The following is a 19,911-nucleotide window of genomic DNA, read 5'->3' on the forward strand; positions in this document are numbered from 1 at the left end:
ACATAATTAACCTACTGGCATAGCCTATCTTTTTTTCTCTCTACCCATCCAACAGTGTCACTTAGGGGGTGTTTTGATGGGGGAATGTGGATTCCATTATTAGCCCAGGAATCTCATTCTCGGTAATGCAAGATTATTAATAGTGAATTTTTTTGGGTATATTACCGGTGAAGACACTAAATTTCGTCGTTCAAACGTCATTATATTATATATATAGATTTATTTATAAATTATATTATATATCCATTATATCTAATACATTTATTTATATTTTTTTCTTTTCAGGCCCAATTGGTGCCCAAATACAACAGCAAGCCTACACCAGCCCAAACCCACGCACGCAACCCAGCTGGAGCTAGGGTTTCCAGAAACCCTAGCAGCTTCCCTCTTTAGCGCGCAATTCTTGCCTCACGAGTCCTCGCCACCCACGTTTCCCTCATCCGGTTTTCTCAGCGCCGTGAATTCCTCAACCTCACCAACGTCACGCATAAAGCAATAACAAATCACAAGAGAAGACAACAAGGATTAGGATTCTAGTTAAAATAGGATTCTAAGTGTAGTTTTTTTGATTATAAATAAACATGTAATTCTCACGATAAGGGAAAGGGTTTACAGAGGGAGATTACCCACAAAATCATACGAGAGACAGATAGACAATTACACAGCTTTCACGCGGGAACATCGAGAGAGATCAGGAGCCATTCGAAGTAAACACAAGCATTTTGTAATCATTTTGTGAAGAAATAAAAGGGTACAAAAATCATACCTTTCTTTTTTCGTCTTGCATGCATAGTTATTCCACTGATTTTGATTCGAATAAAACCCAGAAAATGGTTCTTAGCCGATGAAAATAGGGGGTAAGCCAATATCTTCTCCCTTAGATCCACGGCTCCCCGAGGCGATTTAAAAAAAAAGGAACCCACCTGGATTTTCAGAACATGGGGGGGAGATCTTTTAGAAAAATGGAAACTTCTTCCTTTCCACTTCCGGTGGACGGCGGCGCCGACAAGACAAGGCGGTCGAATTCTGGAATCCACGGCCGTTGTTCATCTGGTTGATGAACACTTGAGAGTGTTTTCAAAGGGACGGGGAAGCTCTTCGCGAGAGAGAAGAAGAAATGAAGCCTTCTAAAAAATTTAATTAACTTTTATAATTCCCATTTAACCAACCCGTGGAGCCAACTGACCCGACCCAACGCCATACGACCCACGTGTTTTCGTTTAAATAGGGTAAACCACAGTTTTGGTCCTCCATTCTTTAGTTCTTCTATTATCGCCCCCAATTTCTCCTAAAATCGATACACACTTCTGTTTTTCATTCAATTCAGTCCCATGTATTTAAGTTTTAATTGTTATTGTTTCATCTATTTGTTTTATTTTATTTATATGTATATTTTTCTTAATATTTTATTTATTTATATTACTATTATTTTCTTTTATTTATATTTTATTTCTATTCTTTTATATACGTTAATATATATAAACTTTTTAAATCATTAGCTTTTCTAGTTTTATTTTATTTTAACTATATATATACATATATTTTATTGTTTCTTAATATATATGTATACACGTTTTATCATTTTCATTTGCTTTGTATTAAAAAACCATATCTTATTATTATTATATACATATTATATTATATATATAACCTAACATTTTGAATTATCACTCCTTTAGGCCATACCCCCTCTTTTAGCTGACCAAACCTTTATCCTTTTTTCAAATCTGTATCCTTTTTTTTTTAAATTCGTATCCCTTTTTCTATTTTCGGTGGAGTGACGTTTTTTTTTCTATTTATTATTATTATTACTTAATAGTTATATATATTATCATTTTTAGTCTTTCATATTTTATTACTATTTTTTATTCTATCCATTTTTTTCTGTATTTGTATTTGTATTTTTTTTACTTTCGCTTAGTTTTTCTAATTTGTTTTATTAATTTATTGATTATGTGTTTGTTTTTATTTTATTAATTTATTATCTTATTTATTTATTTATCTTAGCTTTTTTTACTAATTCTATCTTCCTTCTTGCTTGGGTTTATTTATTTTATTCATATATTCCTTACTTTTCATCTAATATTTTCTGATTTTCTTTAAAAGGCATGATTTAAATCCGTCAAAGGTAAGTTTTGGATCGCTATTTTACCTTTTAATTTAAAATGCAATTTTCTTAATCAAAGACAACTGGAAAGTGCGTAGTACCGAAAGGACGGTTCAAGGGTGCTAATCCTTCCTTAACCGTAACCGACTCCCGAACCCGACACATCTTTGGAAAGACGTAGATCAGGTAAGAAATAGGGTATCCGATCAACCCATTTATTTTTAAATAAATGATCGGTGGCGACTCCAATTCGTTTAATCCAAGTCGAAGCCCAATTTCGGGCCCAACCGAAAGACGGTTGCGACAACCGGGAATGTCATTATCTCCATTTTCTTAGGTATTGTTGGATTACCGACGTTTTGGACTAAAATGTCCTTAATTTTTTTCTTTCAAAAATATAATTCTTCTGTCATTGAATAATAAAAATTCTATGAAGGTTAAATTACAAATTTATTCTTAAACTATTTTAGATTTACAAAAAAAAAGACTATAATTAATTATATGAAGTTCAGGGGTTAAAAAAAATTTACCCTTTCATTAAACCTTTTTATATTTTCAATTTTGTAAAAAAATATATACATTTTATGAATTTAAATTTTTTAAAGAAAATATAAATAATTTTCAACTTGTTAAAAAAATAAATATATAATAAGGACAATTTGGTCAAATATACATTCCAATAATCTTTTATTCTTTTAACCAAACATGATAATCTTACATTTCTGCTAAGCCAACCAAACACAAAATACAACATTCCCAGTAATCTTATTCCCTAGTAATCTTACACTCCCACTAGTAATTTTACATTCTATGAACTAAATGCACCCTTAACGTTGAGGGAAGTTCCCAAGAGAACAGTTGTCTTCCTCTCTCGTCTCTTCATTTTTTTAAACGAGTTTGAATATAAATTTCAGTTATATCTTCAACAATAATAAATCATAATTTTTCACTTAAATATAACTTTGAATTTCATTTCAAAATATCAGATATTATTTTCTTTTATCTCTCGCATTGTCATATACCTAAAATTTATTTTCATAACAAAAACTGAAAAAAAAAACTTCAAATTTGGTTGAAACATAAGGGGGAATTGTCAAGTGCAATGTCACCGAACATGATAGAATAATACGTTCTTCCCGTTGTATTAGTTAAAATCCAAAGACATTATTTGACTTTTAATTTTGGTTCTGGTAAGCCATTTACTTTGATGATGACCCCCACGTTAAATTTAGGCACTTGCAATGAACCATGTACCCTGCCGATGGCAGTGCAAAATTATTTTCCCCATGTATCTCCATTTAGTCAATTTCTCCTTATATAATAATAACGTTTTATACTAGATTTTATTTCATCCATATATTATCTGCTTAACTCGTAATATTAATAAATTGTTATTCCCATTAACTTTTAAGAAATTATATTAAGTGATAATAAATCTGGCGTTGAAGCCAGTACAGTCTCCATGTATGTTTATTCTAAGTGCCATCACTATCAAGGGTTAGCAATTATATAGGATTAGCTTATTGAAATAAATTATTATTATTATTTTAATTAAAAAGTCAATTAATCTTGATGAAGAATAAGATTGAAAGCGAAAGTCATAGGTGGGAGAGAGCTATCTTGTTTAAATTTAGTTAATTAAGTGCAAGCAAACAAGCTCGTTGATAAAGTTTGTTGCCATATACCAATATCAGCATTTTCATTTTGTCTATGGCTGCATGCATGGTACATGCAACCCTAATTAGGGCTTTAAACTAGACAAGAGTCGAGACATATCACAAGTTATTCAAGTTTGATTCTATCAAAGTTCGGTCAATATTCAAAACGAATGAATTCGCCTCGAGATTGAACTCGACTTGAGCTCTTAACGAGTCGAAACAAACTATTTAATATAAGGCTTGAAAAGCTTGCGAACAACTCGGGAAAAAATATATTGAATTTTTATTTTTTAAAATTAAATTATTAATAATATTAACATTTATATTTTGTGTTTTTTTCTAAAATACAATATAAGGTTTTCATGTATTTAAGGTTCAAGTTCGAGTTTGATTTTGAGATTTAATCAAGCTAATTATACCAAAAATCTTTTGATTAATTCATATATCGTTCTATTTAAACAATAAGATCAGACTCCACTTTTGTGTACATATTTAAAGGTGACGCGTTCCCCAAATGCAATTAAAACTAAAGAAAACCTGGTTCATGCATCAGGACAATGGAATCATCTCCTAAGATACTTCACCCCAAGAAGAAGCAAATTTAAAAGGAACATACATGGAATATGAAGTTTAACAGATTCTGAGGAAATAGCGTGCGAAACTCTTTGATTAGGAAATATTGCGTGATTCTTTTAAATACAATTTTATCATGAAGAAATATAAAGGTATTGCTTTTTGTTTTTTTTAATTTAATTTCTTTTGAATTAATGTCCCTTTGTGAAAGATGCTATGGCTTTGAGATGATAAAGAATATCCAACAACTTTCACATTAAATTCTTCCTCCATGCTTTGCATTCCATGTGCTTACCAGACCCAAATCTCATGATGGAAATCTCTTCCTCAACCTAACTTTGTCTAATATCCTCTCATCTTTGACTATGTTCTTAGTTTTTAGGGGTTTTTTTATTATTAATTTAACGTAGTATTTATACTACCCATATTCCTCATCATTCATCTATCAAAGAATATTGAATGCTTAGCATATTGTTTAATCTCACTTCTGATGTGTATTGTGTCAACGATAATATCAACTGAATTAAACTCAACTTATAGTTTCTTTTAAAGTTAATCGTATATTAGATATAGTTTTCATGTATAACTTCTATATATCATATTAGTATACCACATTGTAACATTTTATTGATGAGAAGAATAGTTGTTTTTAAAACTTATTGTTCGATCCTTAATAATATTAATTATATTCATTTTTTAGAATTTTAAGTATTTTTATTTAGTCTCAAGTTGTAATTAACTAACACTACACAAGGTTATTTAATGGGAATGTATTAAATGTTAACATTTGTGCATATATATGGTTTAAGTCTCATTATGCGTCTTAAATCATAATTGTGAACGAGAAATGTGCATATAAATTTATTTTAATTTAAGTTTCATATGTGTTGATAAAATATTATTTAATATTTTATATTATTTACATAATGATTAATTTTAATTATACTTATTTTGATATATATATGTATATTTATTATTATAATTATACTAATAAGTCAAATAACTGTTAGTTCATAATGAATTTCTTGATCTATTTTTTTCTCGAAGAGTTTGACCCTCTTTTCATTGGTTCATGAACATTAAAGAGCAGGAAATTAGGGGGGAAAAAGGGAGGAATTTATACTTATCCACTTTTAGAATTTATTTTCTCTTTTCCTTTAATTAATTGTTTATTAAGTCTTTTGTCACAAAAAGAACTATATATATATATTTGGATAAACATTTTCCATTGAAGTGTTATTTATCATGTTCGAATAATATTAAGGTTACCTTTTGTTCGAATGTTATCTCTTGCGTTATGTTGATTGATAGTCATTAGAGGGTTCGATGTCAAATGGTTAAGAGTTATATTTAAACAAATATTGACTTGTACTTACCGAGATTAATTAAAAATAATAATACAACTTCTTAACTAGAGAGTTGAACCTAACTCGGATTTTGATTTTGGGTGTTAGAGATGGACCGAAAACTCATGCACATTAAGATATGCATCTGATTAATAGAAGTTTAGGAGTATATATATCTTCCAATAATTTATGAAAGCAATCTTCACTATTGTCCCACTGGGATTCTCTTATCACTTTATTTTCTGGCAATCAATTAAACAAATTTAAATGATGTGTTTCTGGCCGTTGGATCTTATGTTTCACATTCCCATTAATTTATGTACCTAGATTTATGTCAGTTGAAATAATAAATAATTTATTATTAGATGATTCTACAATTTTTTATTTGTAAGTGATAAAATAGATAAAGTTATGTATTTTGAAATATATATATTAGATGTTGTTTATCTATTCTGTATTTTTTTTTTTTGAAGATTGTAAATGATTTTAACTCAAATAAAATGAATTAAGTGAAGGATCTAAAGATTAGATTATGAAATTCAATCTAGTTTTCAAATAAAATAAGCTAATTAAAATCATAAGATGAAGATTAATATATAAAAATGAAGGACGTGAAGCGTGGAGATAATTTATTATTAAAATTAGTCGATAAAGTAGTTAATTAAATAACACATAATCTTCCCATGCAGCCGATTTGTTTGAGCATCATCCACCTATGGCATTTAGGAAATTAATCTTACATTTTGTTTTGTAGTTAATCAAAGATCATAATCTAATTAAGCGTGTATATATATATTATATAAGAAGTAAAGATTAGAAAGCAAGCTAGGCTGTAATTTGCTGACTGCGGATACCAGAAACTCCGTAGCTCTTAGCCTCGTTTATAATATGTTTAATGCAGGATAAAATCTTCATTCAAGGGATATGCTTTAGGAACATGACAATGTGAACAGATGTGCAATGTTGCTTATAATTAAGGCACCTAACTTTCTCTCTTGCTCCCCAACATGGAGAAGTTATTAATTAAATTTAAAGATTGATGTAAAGTTCGTGTCTAGGATTGATCCAACTTTACCCGTTATGTTTTCCCTACTTGTTTCCAAGGTAGTTTGATGTCGCTTACGAGCTACATTTCAATAGAAAATTGAAGAAAAAGATGTTCATTGCACACCATTATTTCCATTCTCTCTTTGTCTTGGTGATGGTCACCGACAACGTCTGAAATTGATAATAAACTCTAAACTTTAAATTTTAAAGGGATATATACACAAACTATTGTCTATCGCATGTCACCGTCTTGATTTTCAACCACAACTGGCATTAATGCCATTATCTTTCTAGACCAAGTGCTACCATCTTAATTTTCAACCACAACTGAATAGGTAACGATCGGATTCTAGGAGGGGACCTCTAAACAACTAGATATGCAATTTAGTTTATGGCTAAAGATTAAAAAAAATGTTGTGTTCATGGTGGATGGCTATTGCAAATAGAGTAAATTAGATTGGGAGGATCGTCATTGCCTTTGTAGTATTTGATCCGAATTAATTGATCATTAGATCAGATACCGATAGTTATAAAAAATGATAATCAATATACAAATGCTACCGGACTCAATACTATAAATAAAATTAGGGGACGTCCAAAGATATATGTAGTTTAATGTCGTATTTATTGTTGATAAATGCCAATGGGATATATGGGAAATGATAGTTACACATGCAAGTGCCAAATTCAACCCTAGTCACTCCAAATGGTTTATAACTAAGAATAGTTAAATTATTTGAATTTGATAGATTTTGATTGGATTTAGTCTGATAAGATTATTAAATAATTAATTTTTTTTAATAATTCAAATATAGCACGAACTAAGTGGAGTTGATCATTAAGATATTATTATTATTTTTTAGGGTTTTAAATTCATGCACCATGTGTATGAATATATGACCGTTTATTATTAAATAATTAAAATTTTTTAAACAAATATTACCTTGGGTTGTATTCCCCAAATTTATAAAAATAATAATAAGTTGAACATATACTCTATTTTTAAATACTATTATTTTATTATTGTGTTTATAATTATTTGATATTTTATTAATTACACAAAAAATTTATGCATTTGATAGTCATTTCATATTCAAACTTAGTATTCTTGTTGTCCTTGTATACTTTATAAATCTTTAAATAATTATCAAAATTTATCTCTAATGATTCAAATATACATTCAAAAGAATATATACACACATTAAGTTACTGAATACTTATAAATCAATTATGGTTAGAAATTAGAATCACATATCAATAAGTGTTTTAACAATGCAACTGGATTTTATTAATAATGGAATGAATCAAAATTTCAACGCATAAGAAAAAAAAGATAAATTTGGAGATAATAGCCACCAAAATTCCCATACATAGTATATAATAAACCTAAAAATACGAAAAAATTAAAACCTTACATTAAGAATTACGACCAATATCAAAACCCAATAACCTTCAAACAAGCTCATTGTCTCCGTAGAATGAGATGCATAGGGAAGTGATAAAGGAGTGGAAAGTGAACCAAATAATCTGGCAGACTGCTTCGTTACACAATTATGATTACATCGCAAACAACCTTTTACCAAAAGAGTAGATTTGACTATAGGTGATCATCGACTAACCAATCAGAAAATAAATATTGTAATGGTTTTTGTGCAAGAACCAAAACGACCGCAAAGGTAGGCGAAAAAGGTACCAATAACCATGAGGATCATGCCACAAGAGCAAAGGAAAACGAGTGCCACAAGAGCAGAGAAAAAATCATATCACAGGCATAAAGATTCTTATTCAAAATTAAAAAGACTCAAGAAAAAATAATAAAAGACATAAAATTAAAAAAAACAAGAGAACTAATATTCCCGCAGTCGACAACCAACATTAAGATTACTATCATCGTCGGCTAAACAAATATCAAAGAGAAATAAGAATACGCTATAAAAATATCGAAAGAAAATTGATTGAATTGAGAGTTGATAGTTTGATTGGTTTAATTAATTAGGATAACAACCCGTGATTCAATGGCTGAAACAAATTTTATGTTTTTAATTAAATTTTTACTTAATTAGCTTCAAATTAATTAGGATAACAACCCGTGTTTCAAATATCTATCTAATTTCCCACAATTTTAAACACAAATAATATATATAATTATCATTATAATTAATTATTACAAAAATAAAACAAAATTAATAATCAAGACATATCAAACATGACTTAAACATGGTGAGATTAAGAATCTACACTACACTATAATAAAAGTTAGACTCAAAATGCACACAAAATAAAGATTTTAAATAAAGATTTTAAAACTTATTAAACGATAACAATGGTAAGATGAAATATTATTATTTTTAAATTGTGATTATATATATTATTGTAGATTAAAAATTTACACGGATATTATTTTATAATTACGTTGGATTATTTAAAAAATAAAATGAAAATTGAGATTTTAAAATTCAAAGGTGTTAGTTTCTATTTTTATATTTACAAAAGAAAAGATTAAAAGATTATTTTATTTATTTATTTATATTACTACCATTGACCATTTGAAAGACCAAATGTCCATTGGAAACAGTAGACCAATTGGTGATCCCTTAGGTGTGTGAGGTGGAGGCTCTTTTTCCCTCCCCCAAACTCTATTTATACCCATTTTCTCTCGCTTTCCTTCCTGCAAAGTCACCTCTCCTTTCCCTATGTTTGCCTTCTTCTTCTTCCTCTCTCGGTCACCATTTAAACACTTGTGATTTCTCCGTTTTAAAAACACCCATGGCTTCTTTAACAAGTATTTGGATCAAACCCCAAATTCCCCATCCTCTTTCTTCTTCATCTCCAAACGTAGACTTGAGCTTCTCCCCAAGGCTAAAATGGAAGCCCAAGAGGAACAAAGGCATCAACATTGTTCACTCAGCTTTGAATTCTCCTTCGGTTATCTATTTCCTCAAACAAAAAACGTACCCGAATTCCGGAGAAGATATAATAAATCATCAACAACCGACGAAGTGGAACCTCCTGCAAAGAGCTGGGGCCATAGCGCTCGACATGGCGGAGAGCGTGTTGCTCTCACGTGAGCTTCAACACCCACTCCCTAAAACCGCCGACCCACGCGTTCAAATCGCCGGAAACTTCGCTCCCGTCCCAGAACAGCCGGTTAAGCATTCTCTCCCCGTTGACGGCACCATCCCTTCTTCTATAAACAGCGTTTATCTCCGGAACGGAGCTAATACTTTATTCGAACCGGTTACTGGCCACCACTTGTTTGATGGCGACGGGATGATTCATGCTGTTAGCATCAACAATGGAGACGCCAGTTACGCCTGCCGGTTCACGGAAACGCAAAGGCTTTTACAGGAGAAAGAATTGGGTCGCCCTATTTTCCCTAAAGCAATCGGCGAACTCCATGGCCATTCTGTTGCGGAAGACGGCTATCAGAATCGCAACTGATAATTTGAGAAAATAAAAATGAAGATAAAAGAGAAACAAAATTTACGTGGAAAACCCCTAAAAATTTAGGGTAAAAACCACGGGCAACAGTAGAAGAATTTCACTATGAGAAAATAGGAATTACAACCTCTCTCGATCTACCAAGGAGAAAACAATGATAATTCTCTCTAGATAAAAAGGAGAAAACAACTCTTAAGAAACTCTCTAAAATCTCTCTAGTATTGGAAGAAAGCTAGAATGCTTTGGGATGGTTTTGAAGCTAAATGAGCTAGGGTATTTATAGTTGAAACTTAAGGACTAATCTTATAAATACCCTAAAGTTTAGTGACTAAAGTTTATAATTTACCCATTTAATTTTCAAACATTATTGCACATAATTTTGACATTGCAATATTAGGTGCCTAACTTGAACCAATTTTCCAAGCTTGACATTTCAACAATCTCCACTTGAAGATTTGATTGGAACAATCATATATTCACACCATTCTTTCTACCTTGTACCATCAGTTGCTTACGTCTCTGACAGGCCAAAGGATCGACACCAGGTAAATTTATCAGCGTTGATCGCCTTCGTCATGAAATCTGCTATGTTGTCTTTGGTATGGATCTTCTGTATATCTACCATTCCTTCTTCCACCTTTTCACGAATGAAATGGTACTGAATTCGTATGTGCTTAGTCCTTGAATGAAATGCTGGATTCCTTGCTATGCAAGGCGCTTTGACTGTCACAAACAGAGAGACATACTCTTGATTGTGCCCAAGCTCCTCCAATAGCATCTTCAACCAAATTGCTTCTTAATGGCTTGTGTAGCTGCTACATATTCTGCCTCTGTTATGGACGTAGCCACAACTGACTGCAATTTTGAAACCCAGCTTACAGCTCCACCAGCAACTTTGAACACATATCCTGTAGTAGATTTGCTTTTATCCAAATCCCCTGCATAGTCAGAATCTATATACCCATTAATTAGTAAGTTTGATCCTCCGTAACATAATGCAACATTTGAGGTCCTTTTGATGTATCTTAGGATCCTCTTTACTGTATTCCAATGCTCTTTGCCTGGATTCGCCATGTACCGACTAACCACTCCCACTGCTTGTGCAATGTCTGGTCTTGTGCATATCATAGCGAACATTAAACTTCCCACTGCTGATGCTACGGTACTCGAGACATCTCCATCCTCTTTTCTTCACTGCTAGGACTCATACTGGAGGATAATTTGAAGTTAATAGGAGAGGGGTAGAAATGGCTTACAATCTTGCATGTTGAATCGTGACAAGATCTTCTTCAAGTAATTCTTTTGTGAAGCCAATCTTCCTATTACTTATGTCTCGGTGAATTTGCATCCCTAGAATCTTGTTTGCTGATCCCAAGTCCTTCATTTCAAATTCCCTAGCCAGTTGTGCCTTCAATTCTTCAATATGATCTTTGTTGGGTCCTGCAACCAACATGTCATCCACATACAACAACAATATAACAAAATCATTATCACCAGACCTCTTGAAATAAACACAAGGGTCTGCATTAAGTCTGTTGTATCCAAGGCACATAATGAAGGAATCAAATCTCTTATACCAACACCTCGGCGCCTGCTTTAGACCGTACAGAGATTTGTTTAACCTGCAGACCAAGTTCTTCTTTTCGTCTTCTTCAAAACCTTCAGGCTGGAGCATATAAATCTCTTCTTCAAGATTTCCATGAAGAAAAGCTGTTTTAACATCTAGCTGTTCCAGATGTAAATTCAATGTAGCACACATTGCCAAGACTACTCGAACTGTTGTTAGTCGAACCACAGGAGAAAAAATTTCATTGAAATCAATACATTCTTTATGAGCATATCCTTTGACCACCAGTCATGCTTGATACCTCTCCACTTGATCGTCACCATTTCGCTTGATTTTGAAAACCCATTTGTTACCAATTGGCTTCCTTCCTTGTGGTAGTGGCAAGGTCCCATGTATTTTTATGAAGGGCTTCGATTTCTTCTTGCTCGCTATCATCCACAGTGAAGCATCTAAGCTGTTTATTGCCTCCTGGTATGTTGATGGCTCACCGTCCTCTGTTAAAAGGCAGTATGCAATATTACCTTCTATAACATAATCTGAGTGCCAATTGGGACGTCTTCTCACACAATCTGATTGACGAGTTGTTGGAGCTTCAGAACTCTCTGGTTCTTATTCATCATGTACTGGTTCTGCTTCAGAAGAATCTCTTTCTTCAAACTCTTTTTCCACATGTATCTGAGTAGTCTCTGACTTTTCAGCGCTATCATCGTCTTCTTTTCTTTGTAGTTTATCTTCTACAAAGATATCATCCCTGCTAATGATCACTTTACGGGCAGTGGGATCCCACAAGCGATACCCCTTTACTCCATCAGCATACTCCAAGAATTTGCATTTTTTGGATTTTGGATACAGCTTTGAAATTTCTTGGGCGTTGTACATCACGTACACAATAGTTCCAAATACATGGAGGTTTGAATAATCAACTGGTTTACCAGTCCATATCTCTATGGTGTCTTCAGCTCTATTGTAGTTGATGGAGCTCGATTCACCAAATAACAGACGGTATTGACTGCTTCTGCCCAGAATGATTTTTCTAGGCCTGCGTCCCTCAACATTGCTCTTGTTCTTTCTAAAAAGGTTCTGTTCATCCGCTCTACCACTCCATTTTGTTGAGGAGTGTTCGCCACTATGAACTGTCTTTTGATGCATTCTTTCCTGCAAAAGTCATCAAATTCGCTTGTGTATTCTCCTCCATTATCTGTTCTGAAACACTTGATCTTATTTCCAGAATCAAGTTCCACCCGCGCTTTGAAGTTTTTGAAAGTTGAAAAACTCTGACTTCTTCTTAATAGGTGCACCCAACATCTCCTGGAGTAGTCATCAAATAAATGAGACAAAGTATTTTGCTCCACCTAGGGACGTTACTGGGTGCTTGCCATACGTCAGAGTGAACCAATTCTAGAACACTTTTGCCTCTAGAATTTGATGTGTGTTGAATTTCAACCGGTGCTGCTTACTTGTTATGCAATGCTCACACAAAGGAAGTGATACATTTGTTAAGCCTGGAAGTAGCTTTTGCTCCACAAGGACTTTCATTCCTTGTTCTGACATGTGTCCAAGTTTCTTATGCCATAGCATTGCAGAATCTGAACTACATGAGGCAACAGAGGCTTCTGCTTCTAGCAATGTCTCTCCCTTCAGTATGTACAAGTTTGCAGCTATCTTTTCACCTTTCAGCACCACAAGTGTTCCACGGAACACCTTCATGATTCCTTTCTGTGTTTCAATCTTGCTAGCATTATTATCCAACAATCTGTAGGATAATAAATTTTCTTCAGACCTTTCACGTGCCGTACATCTCGAACAACTTTAATTGTTCCATCATACATCTTCAATTTGATGGTTCCCACACCAACGATCTCTAAGGCATGATCATTGCAACTATACACAGATCCTCCTGAGACAGGTTCATAATGATGGAACCATTCTCTTCTGAGGTCATGTGATATGTCGCTCCCGAATCAATGAGCCATATCTGCAAATCTTTTACCTTCCACGGTGGTTGACGCTTCACAGCATAGAGCATCTCCATCATCTGAAGTGTTTGCGGTATTGCCTTGTGGATTGGAGTTTTATTTAGACTCCAACAATCCTTCTTCAAGTGACCCTTCCACAGTGGTAGCATTTAAATTCTTCTTGCTCTCGACTTCGATCTACCATGTTTATGACTGCTGCTTTGGCCACGTTCTGTTGATCTCCCTCTCGTTATCAACGCTTCTGCTTGTTGCAGATTTACTTGTCTGTCTTCCTTGTTCTTGCGCCGATTTTTTCTTGTAGAACAGCAGCTGCAACATCATCGAAGACTAGACTGGTGACATTACTGTTTGTCAAGTTGATGATGAGTGATTACGAATCCGTTAGACTTTGAAGTAGAAGTTCAGCACGTCTTGTTCTCCTATTTAGCTTAAGGATGTAAGCTGAGAAAATAAGTGTTCAGTGTATTTAAGTGCTCCGTCACTGAAGTAGATTATGGCATACGGAGAATGTACAATTCTCTTAAGGAAAATTTATTGGCAGGAATGTGGCCTCGTAATTTGATGAGATGATCCCATATCTTTAGCTGTCTTCTTCTCCTCGATGCTTGACAATACTTCATCTGCTAATGCTAGATGAAAGTTTACCATAGCATTCCCATCCATCTCGTTCCATTTGATGTCATCTGTGAAATCCACCGGCCTTTCATTGATAGCCGCTAGACACCGTCTTTCCTTAGGATGGCCTTCTTCTTCAATTTCCACAATGAAATTTCTCCCATTGACTTTTCAATATCAAATTTCGTTGTCATTGCTTCGTTTTACGGATAGCTCCCACTATTTCACTATCGTGAATAGTTCTCTGGAACCTTCAAAGAATGAGTAATAACTTACTTTCTTATGTTGGAGGATCCACCTTTTGGTGGCAACCACAAGACAATAAGCAGATATTACACACTAATCTAGCTCGATACCAATTGTTGCGGAAGACGGCTATCGGATAGAGCAAAATCGCAACTGATATTTGAGAAAAAAATGAAGATAAAGAGACAAAATTTACGTGGAAAACCCCTAAAATTTAGGGTAAAAACCACGGGCACGGTAAAAGAATTTCACTATGAGAAATAAGAATTACAACCTCTATCGATCTACTAAGGAGAAACAATGAATTCTCTCTAGATAAAATGAGAACAACTCTGAAGAAACTCTCTAAAAATCTCTAGTAAGGAAGAAAGCTAAATGCTTGGGATGGTTTTGAAGTTAAATGAGCTAGGGTATTTATAGTGAAACTTAAGGACTAATCTTATAAATACCCTAAAGTTTAGTGACTAAGTTTATAATTTACCCATTTAATTTTCAAACATTATTGCACCTAATTTTGACATTGTTGCACCTAATTTTGACATTGCAATATTAGGTGCCTAACTTGAACCAATTTTCTAAGCTTTGACATTTCAACACATTCGGGGATTGTAAGGCTTATGCTTTTTTACGTTCGAGGACTCTTAGGCCTCGTCGATCATAAACAAGGCACCGGCATGGCCAACGCTGGTTTAGTCTACTTCAATGACCGAGTTCTCGCCATGTCCGAGGATGATCTCCCCTATCACGTGCGCATCACTCTCTCTGGTGATTTGGAAACAGTTGGGCGATACGATTTCGAACAACATCTCAATTCGACAATGATCGCTCATCCCAAAATTGACCCTGTTTCCAAGGAACTCTTCGCTTTGAGCTACGATGTTGTCCAAAAATCGTACTTGAAGTACTTCAAATTTTCACCCGACGGTAAAAAATCACCAGACGTTGAGATTCCCTTACCGGTGCCGACCATGATGCATGATTTCACCATCACGGAGAATTACGTGGTGATCCCAGACCAGCAAGTTGTGTTCAAGCTGCAAGAGATGATCACCGGCGGATCTCCAGTGATTTACGTCAAGAACAAGAAGTCTCGGTTCGAGATTCTTTCGAAAAATGCGAGCAATGCTAACAATATTATATGGATTGAATCAGAAAATACCTTTTGTTTTCATCTATGTAATGCTTGGGAAGAACCAGAATCTGATGAAGTTGTGGTGATCGGTTCTTGCATGACACCATCGGACTCCATTTTCAACGAATATGACGAGAACTTAAAGAGTGTACTCTCCGAAATCAGGCTGAATTTAAAGACAGGTGAATCCACGCGCCGCCCTATAATCTTGAAATCCGAGCAAATCAACCTAGAAGCCGGAATGGTGAACCGGAACCACCTCGGAAGAAAGACACGGTACGCTTATATCGCCATTGCCGAACCGTGGCCGAAAGTGTCGGGGTTCGCCAAGTTCGATCTTTTTACCGGGGAGGTAAAGAAACAAATTTACGGCAATAAAAAATATGGCGAGGAGCCGTATTTTTTACCCCGAGATGACAATTTCGAACCCGCCGAAGACAACGGCTACATTCTTTCCTTTGTTCACGATGAGAAGGCATGCATATCGGAGCTTCGAATTGTAAATGCCATGAATTTACAGATTGAAGCTTCGATTAAATTACCTTTTAGGGTTCCATATGGCTTTCATGGAACGTTTATCCAAGCTAAAGCCTTAGTTAATCAAGCTTAATTAGAGGTAAATTAAGTTAAAAGAAATTAGATTTTACCGTACAATAATTTTTTAGATATAGATTTTTTTTGAGGAACCAGCTTGTAGCTTTTTAGCATTTGTAGCTATAGGATTTGAGCTCATCTGGTTTTTCTTTATTTATTTCATTTTTGTGTGACTTTTCCACTTCTACATTGTAGGTGGTAAAAAGATTTTTACATTAATTAATTTTCGGGCCACAAAGAATTCCTCTTATTAATTATTATTATTTTCTGGTTCATGCTTTGTTTATTTTATCAAAGGTTAAATTATAAAAAAAATATTTTCACATTTCAATTTCAAACAATATTATTATATTACCTTTTTTTCCTGTCCTTTTGTTTTTTTTGTAAGAAAATGAAAACTACCTAATTACTTAAACCTAATTGCATTCTTCAATCACGAGTTGGCTTATATCAGCAGGAGGCTCCTGTAAGATTCTGGTTTGGCTATCTTCGAAATTGACGCTTCTTGATAGTTTATCAATAATTTTATTCCCTTCTCTTCGGATATGTTGCAATCTGAAGTTCCGATCCCGGTTTATCAGTTCCCTTATGTACGATATTATGGTAATATTTCCTTCTTTGTTTGTGCTATTCTTCAGTGTCTGTATTGCTTCGAGGCTATCTACTTCAACTATGAGTTGTTGGATTCCTTGTTCCCATGCACATCTTAGCCCTGTATATACTCCCCATAATTTTGCTTCCATTGTAGAACATATTACTATGAATTTTTTGAAGTCGATCCTCCATTTTCCATTCAAATCTTTGATTACTCCTCCACATGCTGCTTTTCCATCTGTATTTCTACGGGCTGCATCTGTATTAAGTTTTTCCCATCCCTCTGATGAAGGTAGCCAAACTGTTGGACCAACCAATTCAATTGGCTGTGATTTGTTTGCCTGATCTCTTTCTCTATTTGCATTGTTTATTGAGTTTGTCATCTTGCGGCTTCGTTATAATATTCCTGTGTTATCTTCCATAGGATTGTTGAAGACAATCGAATTCCTCATGATCCATATGTTCCATAATACCGATCCGAATAGGATTTCCTAATCTTTACTTTCTTTAGCAAACATGCTTGGTCTAGTTAAATTCACTTCAACCCAATTCTTTATGTCCATTGTTAGGAAGTTCTGTAATCTCTCGTTTTTCACCAGTGTTGTCCAAATAGGGGTTACGGTAATGCAGTGTCGAAAAATATGGTTAATATCCTCTATTTGTGTCACACAGATTGGGCAATTACCATCAATTGTAAGATATCGTCGAAGTCTTTCTGCATTTGTCAGAATTTTACCTTTGCAAACTAGCCATAGGAATGTTTTCAGCTTTTGTGTTCCTTTGTATGCGTGAATTACCTTCATATAGGTTCTTGAGTATCTTCCCTTGTTTATTCTAACTTCATATGCTATTTTGACAGAGAATTGACGATCCTCTCTCTTTAACCATCCAATTCTATCGTTTTTTGCAGTTGTGTGAGGTCCTTTAATCGCTGCCAGTCTCAGAAGTATATGCAGTGGTAGAAGGTGTTCAATCTGCCTCCAGTTCCAATTACCATTTTCATCAGTCATGCTTTTTATGGTTGCTTTTCCCACCTGATTATGGTCTCGTTGATTGACCAAATTTATTAATGGCCCTATTTCTGCAATCCAGTGGTCTCTCCAAAATCGGTATGTACCCCATTTCCTATTATTCTGGTTATATTGCTTCGGACATCCTCCCATACCATGCTTATCCCTTTCCATAGTTTGGAGCAGTTTTGGCTTCTAATGTTAGTCGATATCTCATCTTTGCATTTGTATTTCACCTTGAGAACCCGAACCCACAATGCGTCTTTTTTTGCTATTAGATTAAACGCCACTTTCATTATAAATGCTTCATTTTGCTCTTTTATCTTTCTAAATCCAAGACCTCCATCCGATATTTTTTGGCATACTTCCTCCCATTTTACTAATGGCAACCCTCCTTTTCCATCTATTTTACCCCATACAAATTGTCTGATGATTTTTTCCAGTCCTCCACAAATTTTTTTTGGGTAATACTGCTGTCTGCATGGTGTAAGTTGGGATGGCTGCCAAAACAGCTTTTGCAAGTGTAATTCGACCAGCTAGTGACAATGTTTTTTCCTTCCATCCGCTTAATTAAGTTTGAACCATTTGTACCAAGTAATAATAGTATTTCGAGGTGGCTCGAGAGTGTAATATTGGTACTCCTAAATATTTCCCTAGATCATCAACCATAGTAAATCCAAACGATGTGCTATCTGATTTCGCTGTTTGTAATTATTAGAGAAGAAAATTGTTGTCTTTGCAATGCTTACTTGTGTCCCGAGATACACAGAATCTTTCTAGTACTGTTCTGATGATATTGAGCTGGTCTAAGGAGGCTTCTGCGAATAGAATCATGTCATTTGCAAAAAAATAGATGGGATATCTTGGGCTGCTTCTTGATGTTTGGAATGGTTCCATCGTCCTTTTTCGATTTCTATTTTAATTGCTTGTGATAGTCTCTCCTACATAGAACGAAAATAAGGAGACAATGGGTCGCTTTGTCTTATCCCCTTGATGGTTTAAAAGCGTCTGTCAATGATCCATTCCACGATATTTGTGTCGAATCTATCGAAGCACAGTGGTAAATAAGATTACATAGAGCATCTGAGATACCTAGGTCTCGTAATGTATCATCTACGAAACTCCATTCTAGTCTATCATATGCTTTTTCCAAGTCGATTTTTATTGCCATCCAGCTTTTTTCCAGATTTCTTCTCATATGTATACTATTGGGTTATTATGATATCAATGATGCTTTTACCCGGAACAAAACTGGTTTGGTATCTGATATCCATTTGGTAATAGGGGCTTCAGACGATTAACTATGATTTTTGTGATTGTTTATATAGCACTGAACAAGGCTGATCGGTCGAAATTGGTGCATTTTTTCTGGTTTAGCTACTTTTGGTAAAAGTATCAGTATTGTCTGATTGAGTGTTGTTCTGGCATATTCCTTCTGTGAATATTTCGGATCATCATGCAAACTGAATTCCCAACTAAGCTCCAATTTTTCTGATAAAATAACGCATGGATTCCATCTATTCCAGGTGCCTTAAGTGGTCCCATTCCAAAAATAGCTTCCTTGATTTCCTCATTGGTTACTTCTCGTGTAAGGCTTTCTTTTCACGCTATTTTTTTTGAACTTGCTCTTATTTCATAATTGTATTTAGGATCCTCATTACTTGAGAATAGTTTGGTATAAAATTGGTTTGTCATTTCTCTAAGTTCTTCTTGATCAGTACTCCAACTGCCATCTTCGCGTTTTAAGGTTTCGATTTTGTTTGCTCTTCTTGTTATTGTTGAGGCATGATAGAATGCAGTGTTTCGATCCCTTTTAGTATCCATTTTGTCCGTGCTTTTTGTCTCCAGACTCTCTCCTGGTCTAGTACAGTGTCGAGTTGTCCGTAATTGTTTATCCAACTTACCAGAAATTTGAGTGTGTTCATTGTAGAGCTTTGTCTATTACTCTCAGTCGTGCCAATAAGATTTTTTTCCTTTTCCTATATGACCAAAGACGTCTGAGTTC

General features: G+C 34.2%; 1 protein-coding gene across 1 annotated transcript; it reads left to right on the top strand.

The window, feature by feature from the left end:
• The first annotated feature begins 9,416 nt into the window (after window positions 1-9,416).
• On the top strand, window positions 9,417-16,529 carry LOC120137425 (9-cis-epoxycarotenoid dioxygenase NCED2, chloroplastic-like). Its single transcript, XM_039153174.1, has 2 exons — window positions 9,417-10,134; window positions 15,174-16,529. The coding sequence occupies exons 1-2, from the start codon at window positions 9,498-9,500 to the stop codon at window positions 16,316-16,318; spliced, it is 1,782 nt and encodes a 593-aa protein (XP_039009105.1). The 5' UTR covers window positions 9,417-9,497; the 3' UTR covers window positions 16,319-16,529.
• The last annotated feature ends 3,382 nt before the right edge of the window (window positions 16,530-19,911 follow it).

This window comes from Hibiscus syriacus, unplaced genomic scaffold, assembly GCF_006381635.1.
Source record: "Hibiscus syriacus cultivar Baekdansim isolate YM2019G1 unplaced genomic scaffold, ASM638163v2 tig00110670_pilon, whole genome shotgun sequence".
NCBI classification, from domain to species: Eukaryota; Viridiplantae; Streptophyta; class Magnoliopsida; order Malvales; family Malvaceae; genus Hibiscus; species Hibiscus syriacus.

Excerpts from the sequence above, each read along its gene's own strand:
- LOC120137425 (XM_039153174.1), top strand. The coding sequence starts at position 9,498 with ATGGCTTCTTTAACAAGTATTTGGATCAAACCCCAAATTCCCCATCCT. Across the intron at positions 10,135-15,173 it reads AATCGGCGAACTCCATGGCC|ATTCGGGGATTGTAAGGCTT; the intron begins ATTCTGTTGCGG and ends ACATTTCAACAC.